The sequence below is a fragment of the Brachypodium distachyon genome, chromosome 4 (assembly GCF_000005505.3).
Source record: "Brachypodium distachyon strain Bd21 chromosome 4, Brachypodium_distachyon_v3.0, whole genome shotgun sequence".
Lineage (NCBI taxonomy): Eukaryota > Viridiplantae > Streptophyta > Magnoliopsida > Poales > Poaceae > Brachypodium > Brachypodium distachyon.
In genome coordinates this window covers 12,808,026-12,823,649 of record NC_016134.3, presented here as the reverse complement: position 1 = coordinate 12,823,649, position 15,624 = coordinate 12,808,026, and the positions used below count along the sequence as shown (strand labels likewise).

Here is a 15,624-nt window from a genome sequence, read left to right as displayed (position 1 = left end):
TGAAAAATATGTCAAGTTATACATTAAGAACCGTGTCCATATCCATCTCTTTACAATTGTAGCAGATTTGTAAATAGATGACATCGTAGAGAAAATGTAGCCAAATGTCTTTTCAACCAAACTTTCAATCCAGACAAGAGACCATGTCTCTACTTCACAGTAATCAAACCAAACACTCTTGCCACCTACATATGCTTGATTTAACCTCACTGCCTACGAAAAAACCACCATGCCAGATCTCAACGGAGAACAAATCGATGTCTTCACCTACAGAAACATTCAAAATTGAACTACTTTAAACAACACCCAAAACCCCAATTTCGCTCACAAAACCCTAACCCCCAAAATCGAGTCTCCATCAACAATCTACCTCATGGACCGACCGGATTGCATAAAAATAAGGCTAAATCGTTCCACATCGCATGCGCACGGAGAGAGAAAGATGCACTCACCATAGAGGGGCGGCGAGTCGCCGGGTTGGAGCCATTGCAGGGGCTCCACACCGTCCAGTGGCGTCGCGATGCGGGTCCAGAGGTGATTCTCAGCGCTAGAATCGCTCTCCGACAACCAAGCCGGCGACCTTAACGTCGCCTCCCTTTACTCCCTTCTCTCTTTTCTTCTCTGCGTCGGGGTCTTTTAGGTGAGGGATGGGAGGGGCAAATGGAAAAACACGACCTAGACAGTGTAAGAAAAGAAAGGAGGGGGTTACTGCAAAATAGTCGCCCAGACGTGCGCCTCCGTGTCCACGCTGGCGGGGTTGACCGTCCGACGTGGCATTGAATTCACACGCAATCAGTTCGGTGAGCGCTTAAGCTAAGTTTAGTGATTAAAAGATGTAAATTCTGAGTTGAGAGACTAAAGCAAGCCGCGTGACAAGTACATGGACTGTTAGCATTTTACTCATGGAATGGCCGACAACGAGAAGCCGGCCGGCGTCGTCTCGTCTAGCTCCGGATACCCGTTCTTCGATCATCAGTGCGATGAAACTACTCTGCGTCCGTTAATTTTTTCCCCCTCTCCTTGGTTTCTTCGTTTCTCGAGTTTCTCGAGTTGAATACTCCACGAATTTGAGCACAAAGCACGGTAAGTTGGCTACAGCTACTACATCAGATAAACCTTTTGCCAATTTCGATTTTTTTTTGCAAATACATTCTCTCCCTTACGTGAAAATAATATATGGAGTACGGAGTATGTTTATTTTTCTCTGTGACGGTGTGGGAGCAACCCTCGACCAAATCCCCCGCCGCCGGCCCCTCACCTCTCTTCTCCGGCAAGATGCCGGCAACGAGCTGGGAGAGGCCCCCACCCCCGTGCAGCTCTAGCCAGGTAGTAGTGCATCTTGTAGGCTTCCTCTTGTGCTACAGATCTGATGGAACTCCCCAAGCTCTGGCTCCGGCGTTCCTCGTCGGCCATGTAGCTGCGGTCGAGGCTTCAATCAGGAGCATCGACGGTTTTAGCTCCTGATTTCGTGAGTTCATTCGTGCACTGTTCAATCATGAATCCCCAATACTTCAATAGATTTATTATTATTCCCCTTGTGGCTGCCTGGCTGGTTGCTGGGGTCGATCCCCTTTCTGGTGCTTCCGGACCATCGCTGGGAGGCTGCTAAGAAGATCGATTAGACAGTGACAGCTTGGAGTTCTCAAGCCTGTCGATGTGTGTGTGTGCGCGTGCGCCTGGAGTTGGAGCAGTGTATGGAGTGGTATGACTCACACTCACATCTTTTACATTGGAAATGATATATACTACTGCTACGCTAGCTAACAGAACCCATGTGCCATATTAATTCCTAAGGAAGAGATTGTTAACAGAGGGTACTCGATGGGAAACTGATTGCTGTGAAGAAACTTTATAACCAGCTAGGGCTTGATGATGACCAATTTAAGAATGAGTATATTAACCTTATGGGGGTTCGACATCATAATATCATACGGTTAGTTGGCTACTGCTATGAAACACGAAATAAAGTTGTTGAGTACAATGGAAAACTTGTCTTTGCTACCGAAGACCAAAGAGCTCTCTGCTTAGAATACTTACAAGGTGGAAGCCTTGCGAATTATCTTTCTGGTATGATATACTTGAGTAGTTTCTTTTTTTTTGCATGTTACGTAAAATGATCACAATGTTTAGTCTTGGTAGTTGGTAATATACATTTTCTATTTACTTCTACAGATGAATCCTGCAGACTTGATTGGGGAATATGTTATGGAATAATTAGGGAATTTGTGAAGGTCTAAAGTACCTTCACACGAGATCTAGCCCTATTTACCATCTTGATTTAAAACCTGCAAATATATTGCTGGATGAAGATATAGTACCAAAAATTGGAGATTTTGGTTTGTCCAGACTTCTTGGTTCAACACAAACCTGTGTCGTCACTCAAACATTTATAGGAACACGGTAAGTTGATACCTCATGAGAAGTAATTGATTTATTTTATTCACTTTTTAAGAAAGTAATTGTGTTCCATGTATATACCATGCAGTGGATACATGCCACCAGAATACATCGATAAACAACAAATCGCACCAAAGTTTAATGTATTCAGTTTGGGTGTTATAATCATACAAATAATGGCAGGGTATAGTGGCTACTCTCAGTGTGCAGATATGCCTTCCCAACAATTTGTTGAGCTTGTAAGAATAAGAGACTCCTAGCTATATCATTAGCAGCCATCATTATTCACAAATACTAGCATGTGGTGTGTCCTACCTCTGACATGACTGCGTGATATTTCAACTTTGGAAACTGGTGGAAAAGGCTGCAGGCAACAATGTCGTTGGATACATCACAGGAAGTTAAGACTTGCATCGAAGTAGCGTTAAGATGTGTGGATTCTGACCGAGTGAGAAGGCCTACCATAGCCGAGATTGTCGATGAACTGGGTAAGATTGACACTTCCAGAAGTTCACCTACAGGCCTGGTATATATATTTGTCACATACTGCTCCCATGGATGATTTTCATTTATATGTAGGACTAATATTATTTAATACTATACATTCACAGTTGGCAGCTCTTTGTATAGAAGAACCTATATTAATCCGTATAATTTTGTGCCTGTAGGTCATCGACTTCCAAAGAAAGCAGGCCTTCAACAAACAATACGCAAGATCAAGTATGCATCTGTTAGCTAGTTAGTTGCATGGCATTGTGATGGAACTATTTGATAGGAAAGAGTACCACATCTATGTCATTTATTAATATTAAAAAAAAACTAGAGCATTTTGTGTTGGTTCATTATGCTGCACATAAAAGATTAACTTCAACAGGGTTCATTAACTCAAGTAGTCAAGTGTTTGCTTAATTTGCAGATTATTCATTTGCACAATTTTCCTTCAGCGACGACGAGCCAATCACTATTGCTCCTCCAAATTCAGGTCCTGTCACTCCTAGGCTACGAGGCTATCTAGAGTTCTAGACTCTACAGATCTGATCTAAGTTTTAATGTGATGTTAATCTTACAGTGCAGCTGGTGATCAAGAACAACAAGGAAGCCCCATTCAAGGAGAACAGCCAGAAGCTGATGCTGGAGCTCACTGGCAGCGACTCTACCATTGACCGGCCAGGCCTGGACCTGGTGGCCATTCTGGACATGAGTGGCAGCATGTCGGGTGAGAAGATGAGCGAGCTGAAGATCGCAATGCAGTTTGTCTTAAGGAAGCTTTGCCCCATTGACCGCCTCTCCATTGTCAGCTTCTCTGATGGTGCCGCGAGGCTCTGTCCGCTGCGGCAGATCAGAATTGCAGAAGATAATGGATGGTCTTATGTCTCAAGGTGGCACCAACATAAGGGACGGCCTTCAGACAGGACTGAAGGTCCTTGCCGACCGCAAGGTGAGTGATGGCCGCATCATCGCCATCATGCTCATGCATGTCTGACGGCCAGCAGAACCGAGGTGGTGATGCTGCCCAAGTCATTGTCGGCAACGTGCCTGTATACACGTTTGGTTTCGGCCCATACAGTGACTCTGAGGTGCTCAATGCGGTCACGGCTAAGAGCATGGGTGGGACGTTCTCTGTCGTCCATGACATGAGTGGCCTGACCATGGCCTTCTCCCAGTGCCTCTCTGGCCTGCTTACCGTTGCTGATCAGGACCTCAATCTGACGGTGTCACATGTCGGAGACAAGTCAATGATACAGAAGGTGATCGCCGGGAGCTATTGGCAGACAAGACAGGACGCTGAATCCGGTTCAGTGACTGTCGGCTTCGGCGACCTGTACAGCAAGGAAGTGCGCAAGGTCATTGTCAACCTCCTCCCTGGTTGAGGGTGAGGGCAGCACTGAGAAGTGAGATCCTCAAGATCACATACTCATACAAGAGGTACCAAAGAGTATCGAACACACAAATCGCATGCATCATCTTTTAATTAATTGTCTTGGTTAATTAGTTGATGTGAGTGTCATGATTGCAGCTCTTATGGGAGGTTGACTGTTGCGGATCTTGAGACGCTGACTGTGTGGCGCACTGGCATGGCGGTCTTACAGGTGGAGAAGCTGCCAGCAGAGTTGCAGATGGAGGAGACCCGTGTGCAGATAGCGAGTATGATCAAGGAGGTGAGAACCATGGCGGACGGCATGAAGTTGCAGGATGCCCAGGACAAGCTAGTGAATCCCCAGAACATGCTGGAGGAGGTGGCGGAGCAGTTTAACCCAATGGTGGGCATGCTCAGGACTGAGCTGCTGGAGCTCCTCAAGGTCTTGAAAACCCCTGAAACATACCAATGGTATGGCCGTCCCTCCGCGCTGTCGTCTGAGACCTCGCACGACCGGCAGCAGCATCATTTTGCGTCGAGGGGCAGCGGTGACATCGAGACCGTGTCGCAGATGTTTGCGACGGATGGACATGTATCTGGAGCAGGCCAAGATTTTCCATAGGGATCCGACGAGACCAGTCACGTCGGTAGATGATGACGTCAAGGAGGAGATCGCCCTTGCCTATTCCACTAGGGTTCAACAACAGTGGATTTTCTGAAGCCAGCTGCCCCTCATCCTAGCCGTCCGTCGGAGATGCTTTTCTTTGAGGTATGTGTTCTTAAATTTTTTTACGGAGATTTTTTTTTGACGGAGTGTGTTCTTAATTTTCAGCTATGAACATAGTGTATACATTGGTTGTGTGCATCAATCGATGTAGAGTGCCGGAACACAGTTCCAATGCTGCGTGCCATCTCTGCGTTGCTGATGTTGGATCGCCACTGATTGAGGTTATATATTGAGGCCTTTTACGGCAGGGACGAATGAATAGAAGCCCTCCATTTAGCAGATCTAAGGGATTAAATATATCAATACTAGGAGATCAAAAGAGTAGTATTTACTTTTACTACTAGTAAAAAAGGTAAAATCCTAGACAAATCCTCCACGATCCATATGAATCCACGAGGATGATTTCTTTCCTCCATTATAATACATGACCATAAATGTGACCATAAAATATATTTTTTACATATTTGATGAAAAAAGAGTTATCGACTCATACATCTAAATCTAAATAGCACTCTTTTATTAATTTTATTTGTTACTCGCGGTAATTATCGCACGAGGAAAATGTGTATCCAGTTTTTTCTTTATTGAAAAAACAAACCATGGTATCGGAGTTCTTAAATGTTTCACGATTCTTTTGGTTGACTTTTGGTCAATTCTTTCGGTTCATGGAACAACTATAATAAGTGACTCATGTTGAGAAATCCGAGATCTTTGTTGGGTTCGTCTCGTGAAATTGGTTGAAACAACTATAGATTGTTCGGTTCTAACTTTTACATGAATTTTTGTTTAAAAATAACATTTTTGAAGGAAAAATCCATTCGATCTACCAAATCAATTAGGGATACTCTCATGGTAGTCTTTCTAGGCTGAGGGATTGATGCACATGGTTGACGTAAGCACACCTAAATAAGGGGCGGACCTGCCGGTATGGCATGGTGCGGCCCGCGTCACACCTAAATTTTGGCCCAGAAGCCCAATATAGGTATACTATCCTACCTCAGCCCAGCCCAACCTAGCCTCTACTATGTCGGTCTAGCCTGCTCACGTAAGTGAAATTCCATCGATAGTGTGCCAGGACGGTTCCCGATCGGCCGATCTGCTCGTCTGTTCGACTCCTCCTGCCTCACGAGACTCCCTTCTGTTCTGCCGCCGCTAAGCACCAATCTGCAGCGCACGGTGAACCGAACTGCAGACTGCCGGAGACAGAGAAGAGAGAAGGGGCCATGGCCAGCGCAGCGTATCAGCCCTCAGGACTGTCGTCACAGCAGCAGAACGCCAGGTCGCCGGCAACGACGAGCGACTGGGCGAGCGGGCGGGAGGCCACGGCGACGGGCGTTGCGCCTGTCTGTGGAAGTGCGGAGGCGCTGAGCGGCTTAGGCGACCGGCGAGCCGGTGAGGAGCACCTTTGCCCAGATGCCGCCTAAGAAGAAATCACGATATGTGATGCGAGGTATATTCAAAAATCAAAATCGAAACTTTAGAACTCAAATTTCAGAAACTGAATATCCATATATTTTTATTCAGATATAAAGATCTTCTTTGGCAATGATGGTAGCACTAGCAGAGTAAATCCACCCTCTGTACAAGGAGAAGAGCACCAAGACCAAGAGGTCCAAGATCAGTCCCCTGTCCAAGATGATCATATATAGAGATTGAGGATGCAGATGCAGAGAATCAAGAGAATGTGATAGAGAACCAAGAAAATTCTGGCCAAGGAGAAGAGGAAGAGAACCTAGAACATTCTGGCCAAGAGGAAGAGTTAATTGAAGAATGGAACATAGGCCACATTGAGGTAGATCCTGGGCTTCGTATTCCAATTGATAATTTTCATCCCAACGTTAGAAATCAAGTTAGGTTGGTTTATGTGGCAAAAGGTCCAACTCAACCATCTGGTCATAAATATAGAATTGACCATTGCGGTAGGCACTTTTGTGAAAAATGGTATAAAAAGAATCCTTGGTTGGAATTTAGTGAGTCAAAGAATGCAGCTTATTGCTTCTATTGCTTTCTTTTTAAAGTAGAACCAGTTGGTGAAAAATTTGGTTGTACCGCCTTCACAAAAGGTGGGTGGGATACTTGGAAGAATGCATATAGAGCACTTCCTCTTCATGTTGGTAATGTTATGAGTATCCACAACATAGCAAGGACAGCACATGATGATTTCAAAAATCAAAAGTCAAGTGTGGAATATAAGGTTACAACTTACAACAAGGAATCACAAGTGAAATATGAGACCCGTTTGGAAACATCTTTGGGCATTGTAAGTCATCTTATGTTGCAAGGTGAAGCATTCCGTGGGCATGATGAATCTGCCCTTTCCTTAAATAAGGGTAATTTTCTAGAGATGCTTGATTGGCACAAAGCAAGAAATGAGGAAGTGAGGATTGCATTTGAGGAGCTATGTCCCCAAAATGCCCAAATGATTTCTCCAAAGATTCAAAAAGCACTTGCAAAAACTTGTGTTGATGGGGTTCGTAAAGCAATTAAGCAAGAGATGGGCGATGGTCTCTTCTCAGTTCTTATTGATGAATCTCGTGATATATCAGTCAAAGAGCAAATGGCCCTGGTTGTGAGGTATGTCGTTGGCTACTTACTGAGTTTATTGTGTGTTCTTTTATAGTTTTATTATTACCTATATGCATGGCTTATTCTATTATTTCTCATATTGTCCTATAGGTATATCAACAAGGGGGAAGTTATTGAAAGATTTTTGGGTATCAAGCATGTCACGGAGACAACAACGGAAGCACTAAAGAAAGCATTGGTTGAGGTTCTTGGTAATCATGGGCTACTTATTGCAAATTTATGTGGGCAAGGGTATGATGGGGCTTCTAATATGAGAGGAGAATTCAATGGTGTTCAAAAACTGGTCCGTGATGAGAACCCGTATGCTTTCTATATGCATTGTTTTGCTCACTGGTTGTAGTTGGTAGTTGTTGCTATCTCAAGATGTTGTACGTCCATTGAGGACTTCTTTGAATATGTGGCCTTGATTGTAACCAGTACCGGCTCATCTTGCAAGAGGAAGGATGTATTGCTTGATAAGCAACGCATAAATCTGTTGGAAAAGCTAGAGAGTGGAGAGATTTTATTAGGAAGAGGCAAAAATCAGGAAACATCTTTGGCTAGACCGGGTGACACAAGATGGGGCTCTTGATCATTATAGGACTTTAGCTCGTATTGAATCAATGTGGGCTGCAGTCGTAGAAGTGCTAGAGATTGTGCATAAAGATGAACGCAATCCATCTAGAGCAGGAGGTTTGGTGCATCTAATGGAGTCTTTTACCTTTGTGTTCATCATGAAGTTGACGTTGCAAATCCTTCGCATTACAAATGAGCTATCACTTCTTTTGCAAAACAAGGATCAAAATATTGTTCAAGCCATGTCTTTTGTTACAGATGTGAAATCATGCTTGGTCAACTTGAGGAGCAATGGTTGGGAACCATTATTTGAAGATGTCAAAATTTTCTGCACTGCAAATGATATTCCAGTGCCAAATATGGATGAAGCTGTACCAAGATTTGGCCAATCAAGAAGAGGAAGGAGAAATAACATTAGCACTGAACATTTTTTTCGTGTTGATACCTTCTATGCAGCTATAGATGCTATCACCACTGAGCTAGATCATCGCTTTAATGACATGACTTCAGAATTGCTTGCTGCCTTTGCTTGTCTTGATCCAAGAGACTCATTTGCCAAGTTTGATTTGGACAAACTTGCTAGTCTTACAAACATCTATGATGCAGATTTCTCGTATGATGATCGCAAGCCTATCAAAGTTGAGCTTGAGTTATTCATGAGCCACATGAGAAGACATGATGAGTTTAGAGTTTGTTATGATCTTGCAAGCATAGCCAAAAAGATGTTTGAACTTGAAAGAAATATTATGTTTCCTCTGGTTTATCGCCTTATTGAGTTGGGGTTGCTATTACCGGTGGCGACGGCATCGGTTGAAAGAGCCTTTTCAGCCATCAAGATTATCAAGACCGAGTTGTGCAACAAGGTGTCCGATTGTTGGCTTAATGACTTATGGTGTGCTGCATCGAGCGAGGGTTATTCAAAGGACTTGATCTTAATGAACTCAAGAAAGAATCTCAGAAGGAAGGTAGAATAATACCATTACCGCGGTATACTAAACGCAAATGAGGTATGTCTATTGAGGTATTTTTAGCTCCAGTATCTTGCTTTTGGATTTGAATATACTTGTTTCCTGAAAAAAAAATGTTCGAGTTTTATTGGTAACCTTTTATAAATGGACTGGCTTGAAGCATGGAGTTCTTTGTACTTTACTCAATTTTTTGTTACGAGTCTGGCAAAATTCATTGATCCGACTGATTTTTTTTTTGAGAACCAATTCAATTCGTTGGGCCAATAAAATAACGAAATTTAGGTTGCCGTGACCCTCCCCCTCTTGGGCTTCAGGTGGATATGGGCCGCAATGGTACCTTTTCTACGGACTACTTCGATGCGGCCGATGGAGGCGGCGACCGGTCGCCGGACCAGCCACCCGACCATGGACACGGACGGAGATCAGCGACGGCGCTCTCATGCTCCGCCCGCAGCCCTCCGCCTCGGCCCCGGCATGGGATCGAGGGCCGGTGCCTACTGCGCTGACGGGGACGAGACTCGCCGAAAAAGTACTCGGTAAGCTTCTCATCTGGATACAAGGAGGGATACGTGGCCGTGATTTGATAGATCAGATCAGGCAGCGACAAGTTCAGGATGCTGAATCTTGATCACATCCAAGTTTATTCACATCTTCTGGTCGCCAAATTAATTGGTTCCAAGCCTACTCTGTTCTTGCTCCTTCGTCCACTCGCACTTGCTGATTGATACGAGGAGCAATTATCACAATTTGTGTGTTTTTTTTCTCACAATGATTTAACTCGTTCAATCGGCGACTTCCGTCTAGCATCTCCATTCCATGAACTTCGATTCAATACTAGAAAGCATCTATTTGAAGTATGCCGTTGTCTAACCTTGCCGATGCCTCACGAGCCCTGACTGATGGACGTACAAAAAAGTTGGCTAACAAGCCACATTCTCTGAAATTTTCATCCATTTTTTATACGGACATCATATTGTCCTTCAAATTTAATTATTCACATAGTTACATAACCAAAACCTTTATCTGTGCACTGCATTTGATCCGAATGTACCCATGGTGTTTGCAAATTGCTGTATAAGTACACATGACGCGAGGACTTAACCACCAACGTAGCTCATCAGTTGTTTGTTCTATAATAGAAAAAATAAATCTATTGCCCATTATTGAATAAAGGTTGTTTATTGGAACATCATCTTTGTCTTCTTAATTCACTGATTTGTGGAAGTACTTTAATTACTGCAGAACATTAGAAGGATGAGCTAAGTATTAGCCTTAGCCCTTATGTGCTTAACTGAATATCTCAGATTTCGTCACTGATCTGCTACCAAAAATGTGGATTCAAACAGATTCAAGATACTAGAACGGAACTTGTGGAAACTTGATAGGGATCAGGAGGGGTGGGGATTGCAACTGCTCCGTCAAGCATTTGTGTCACCTTCAGCATGTTGGGTCGCATGGTTGGGTTCTCCTGGAGGCACCACAGCGCCACTGCCACAAATCTTTCCACCTTCGTAATGTTGAAGATCGCCTCCTCATCATCCTCGACTTACAACTCAAACGTATGGGACCTATAGCAGTCATTTGCCCAATAAGTCAGTATAGTCTTCTCTTCATCAGTGAACTCCAACTCAACATTCCTTCTGCAACAAACAAGCTCTAGTAGTATCACCCCAAAGCTGTAGACATCGACCTTGGATGTGATCCCAATGTTCTAGAACCACTCAGGGGCTACATATCCTCGATTACCTCAAATTCCAGTGTTTGTTCGTGTCTGATTTGTCAGCAGAAGCTTTGCTAGGACAAAGTCTGAAATCTATGCTAAAAGGCTGTCATCAAGAAGAACATTCTGTGGCTTTATGTCACAATGAATAATCTGTTTACTGCACTCCTCATTTAAGTACAGCAACCCTCCTGCCACCCTAAGTGCAATATGAATTCTGGTGTTCCAATTTGGCCGAACATCAGCAAGCCGATTGAGTGAGCCGTTGGTCATGAACTCATAAACTAGCAGCCTATCAGTTCCTTCATTGCAGAAACCAAGCAACCGTACTTAGTTCTTGTGGAATGTCTGCCCAATGGTTTGGACTTCTACCATGAATTCCTTTTCAGTTTCTGGTTGAACCTTGTTGATCTTCTTGACTGACGTAGGTCCCAAGCTCATCTTGCACCTGGCCGTTGTAGACAACGCCAGAGGCACCACTACCTAATACCTCATGGAAATTATCGGTTTTTCTCTCCAGCTCCTAGTAAGTGAAGGTCCTCAGGGGCAATTGAGATTTACTGGATCCTTGCACCGATTGGGCTTTCTTATTTCTGGTGCTACTACAATAAGTACCAAAAACCAGAATGGAGATGAGGACACAAGTTCTAGAACCAAGGAACTCCCTAGTGCCCAATACTTTCTGTTCTTCCATTTGGTGGAGGCACTAGTGAACTCAGACTGAGAATTGTTTCTACTTGGCACCTTGAGAAGAACTGTCCGCTGGACATAGTCATCCATATTTCCATTTGACAAAGGGAGCTTGTTCTTCCAGCAAGTGCTTGTGCTTTGGTTGTACACTGCCTACATACAAAAGCAGTCGATCACACACAGCCTTGCACATTCAGGTAGTGCTATCTGTAAAACACGATGTGGTGAAGCGTATCTACCTCTTTGGAGGCCGCGTGCTTATATATTGATAAAGAGATAAGGGTTACAGAGTTAGATTACAACAAACTCAACAACTCACTCGGTTTGAACTAACCGGGAGAACATCTACAACTACCTGAACATCTACAACAACTTGAAGATATTCTACGGTAGGTACAACTACTTTCAACACTCCCCATCAATCAAAACCTATCTAGGTTGAGATTGGTTGAGATTGTGCCTAAAGGCTGTCAACTACCGAACTGACGGAGGTTTTGTAAACCCATCCGCCACTTGCAAAACGAATATTCAGGAGCTTCTGTGATACTCTCTCTCGAACAAAGTGATAATCCACCTCAACATGCTTAGTCCTTGCATGGAAAACAGGATTAGCAGATAAATAAGTTGCTCCAAGATTATCACACCACAGAGAGGCTGCTTGTGGCTGCTTGATTTTGAGTTCCTTTAGCAAAGTCTGAACCCATATGATCTCAGCTGTAGCATTGGCCAGAGACTTATATTCAGCCTCGGTACTTGACCGTGACACTGTGGCCTGTTTGCGAGCACTCCAGGAAACAAGATTACTGCCAAAGAATACTGCAAAGCCACCTGTCGAATGTCGATCATCAAGACACCCAGCCCAATCTGCATCAGAGAAAGCACTCACCAAACTCGAGTCTGATTTCTTGATGCTCAATCCAGTACCCTGTGTATACTTCAGATAACGCAAGATACGTTTAACCGCTGTCCAGTGCATATCAGTTGGTGCATGCAAGAATTGAAAAACTTTGTTGACAGAAAAGGAGATATCTTGCCGAGTCAATGTAAGGTATTGCAATGTACCAACAATACTTAGATACCAGCTCGAATCCTCTGTCCCAAGAGGTGTATCTTCGGCTATGGATAGCTTCTCGGAAGTACAGATAGGCGTGTTGACAGGTTTACAATGTTCCATTCCCATCTTGCGCAACAGATCCTTGGTGTATTTCTCTTGAGAGAGAACAATTCCCTCCCTGCTTTTTTTTACCTCAATGCCAAGGAAGAAATTCAAGTCACCAAATCTTTAAGGGTGAAGTCAGCACGCAAATCACGGAGCAAAGCCTGAACTGCATCTCCTGACGAACTAGTCACACTTAGGTCATCAACATAAATAAGAACATAAATTGTGACATTTCCCTTATTAAGAAGAACAGAGAGGTATCAGCTTTGGAAGGGGTAAAGCCAAGCTGCTGTAACTTTGTGCTCAACCGAGCATACCAGGCTCTTGGGGCCTGCTTCAACCCATATAGGGCCTTATCCAACTTGCACAGATAATTGGATTTAGATGGGACCTCATACCCTAGTGGTTGCTTCATATACACTTCCTCCTCCAAAACACCATGAAGAAACGCGTTCTGAACATCAAGTTGACGAAGACACCATCCTCTGGACACAGCTATAGAGAGATAAGTCTGATAGTAGCAGCTTTCACAACAGGGTTAAAGGTATCTTCATAATCAATTCCATACCGTTGCTTAAAACCTTTGGCTACCAAATGAGCTTTGTATCTATCAACTGTGCCATCAAATTTTGTTTTGATTTTATATACCCACTTACAGTCAATAACATTGTTACCTTGACTAGCGGGTACGAGATGCCAGGTTTGATTCCTCATTAGCGCAGAGTATTCTTCATCCATTGTCGACCGCCACTTGGGATTATCCAACGCATCCTGCAACGTCGTTGGTTCCCCTTCGGTGCTGCACATAAACCCATGCTTACCATACCGTATAGTTCCATCTGAAGGGTTCGTTGCATAGAAAACAAAATTTTTCCTACGGTTGAAACCACAAACGGGCCAAGATCATATCTAGGAGATGAAAGTAATGGGTAAACCGTAGTCTTAGAAGGACTCACCCTCGAAGACCAAAAGCTTTGTTAATGAGAACGGTTCTCGTGGATGATGTAGACGATCACTTGCCGATCTCAAGATTGCGAAGATGAGCGGTGCAAACGGGCAGCGCTTCCGCACTCGGTCACACGTACGGCTCGACGACGACCTTTGATGCCTCGTTCCAGCGGGGCAGCGGAAGTAGTGGATCCATCGGGAACTCCAACAGCACTACGGCGTGGTGGTGGTGGTGGAGAAACTATTTGAGCAGGGCTTCGCCTAAGCCATGGCTCGTGAGGTGGAGCAGCGGGAGGAAGGGACCAAGAGGTGCAAATGAGTGTGTAAGGGAGAGAGGAGCACTACCCCTCTATATGTAGGAGTGGAAGGGCATCAGCCCCAAGGGGTGCCCCCACCTCTCCCCTCTTCATGTGAGTGGACACTCCACTCACAAACTCAAAGGTCCCCATAATGGGTGTAAAACTCCACTCAAAATGAAGGGGTTTTCTCCCATAAATGAATAAAACATTTTTAATTCTTTTATTTAATATTTGTCAATTCGTTCAATCAACAAACATGAACACTTATCCCCTTAGCTATTCCGATATAACAATCGCCGAGCGCGCTGTCCAACCTTTTCTCCGGTGTTCCGTATCCATTCAAAAGCGTTGATGAACCTTAAGTGTGTCACCTTACGGTTCGTGAATGATGTGGACATGATCGAGACATATCTTCGATCAATAATCATCAGCGGGATCTGGAGATCCGTAATGACTCCCACTCATTCAACGATGAATCTTGTGATCGCGTAAACCATAAACGTCGTAACCAATTCTTTTTGTCTCCCGATATTTTACTTGTCCGAGATCCGATCATCGGTATCAACTATACCTAGGTCGATCTCGTTACCGACAAGTACTCTTTACTCGTTCCTTGATATGACATCCTTGTGACCTAGTCACGTGCTTGCAAGCGGTGTTGATGTGATATCACCGAGAGGGCGTAGAGTATATCTCTCCGTCATCTGGATGGACAAATCCCACTCTTGATCCATGAGCCTCAACTAATACTTTCAGAGTGCCCAACGCCACCTTTATAGTCACCCTGTTACGGGGTGACGTTTGATGTCATCAAAGCACTCCTCCGGTGTCAGTGATTGACATGATCTCATGGTCTAAGGATTAGGGCTACTTCGTATGTGTTTGATACAGCAATCTAAACTTAATGACTTGATCGTATTGCTATACCTACTTTGGGTGTGTGTTCATCACATCATTCTCCTAATGACGTGACCCTGTTATTAACAACATCCAATGTTCATGATTAGGAACCTTGATCATCTGTTAATCAACAAGCTAGTTAAATGAGAGGCATCACTAGGAACTCTTGTTTGTTTATTAGACACACAAGCATTAACGTTTCCAGTTAATACAATTTTAGCATGAGAAATAAACATCTATCATAAGCATGGAATAAGATAATAACCATTTTATTATTGCCTCTCGGGCATATTCCTTTCAGTCTCCCAGTTGCACTAGAGTCAATAATCTAGATTACATTGTGATAAATCTAACACCCATGGAGTTCTGGTGCTGATCATGTTTTGTTCTTGGGAGAGCTTTAGTCAACGGGTCTGACACATTCAGATCCGTGTGTACTTTGCAAATCTTTATATCGCCATCCTTGACATGCTCGCGGATGGAGTGGAAACGGCGCTTGATATGCTTGGAATTCTTGTGAGACCTTGGTTCTTTAGCATTGGCTATGGTAAATTGTTGTCACAATAGATAACCATTGGATCCAAAGAACTTGGAACCACACCTAGTTCAGTTATGAACTCCTTCATCCAAACTGCTTCCTGCGCTGCTTCCGAAGCAGCAATATTCCGCCTCTGTTGAAGATCCCGCCACTACGGACTGTTTGGAGCTCCTTCAACTCACCGCTGCTCCATTCATGAGAAATATGTACCCGGATTGTGACTTAGAGTCATCCAGATCGGTCTCGAAGCTAGCATTGACGTAACATTTCGTGGCGAGC

General features: G+C 44.0%; 2 protein-coding genes across 2 annotated transcripts; both read left to right on the top strand.

Annotated features, from left to right (window-relative positions):
• Nucleotides 1–1,090: 1,090 nt before the first annotated feature.
• On the top strand, nucleotides 1,091–11,014 carry LOC100826472 (uncharacterized protein sll0103). Its single transcript, XM_024463515.1, is given in 15 exon segments — nucleotides 1,091–1,702; nucleotides 2,173–2,400; nucleotides 2,761–2,885; nucleotides 3,066–3,117; nucleotides 3,314–3,379; nucleotides 3,467–3,737; nucleotides 3,739–3,871; nucleotides 3,873–4,259; nucleotides 4,262–4,323; nucleotides 4,415–4,834; nucleotides 4,836–6,432; nucleotides 6,507–7,556; nucleotides 7,659–9,130; nucleotides 9,406–9,627; nucleotides 10,438–11,014. Coding segments are annotated over 9 exon segments (1,539 nt in total). The 5' UTR covers nucleotides 1,091–1,702; nucleotides 2,173–2,400; nucleotides 2,761–2,876; the 3' UTR covers nucleotides 4,975–6,432; nucleotides 6,507–7,556; nucleotides 7,659–9,130; nucleotides 9,406–9,627; nucleotides 10,438–11,014.
• LOC106865452 lies at nucleotides 8,366–9,097 on the top strand. Its single transcript, XM_014902305.1, has one exon. It carries the CDS (start codon nucleotides 8,366–8,368, stop codon nucleotides 9,095–9,097), a length of 732 nt encoding a protein of 243 aa, XP_014757791.1.
• Nucleotides 11,015–15,624: the final 4,610 nt, after the last annotated feature.

Bases quoted from the DNA above. Each gene is read 5' to 3' on its own strand.
- LOC106865452 (XM_014902305.1), top strand. From the start codon at position 8,366: ATGTCTTTTGTTACAGATGTGAAATCATGCTTGGTCAACTTGAGGAGC.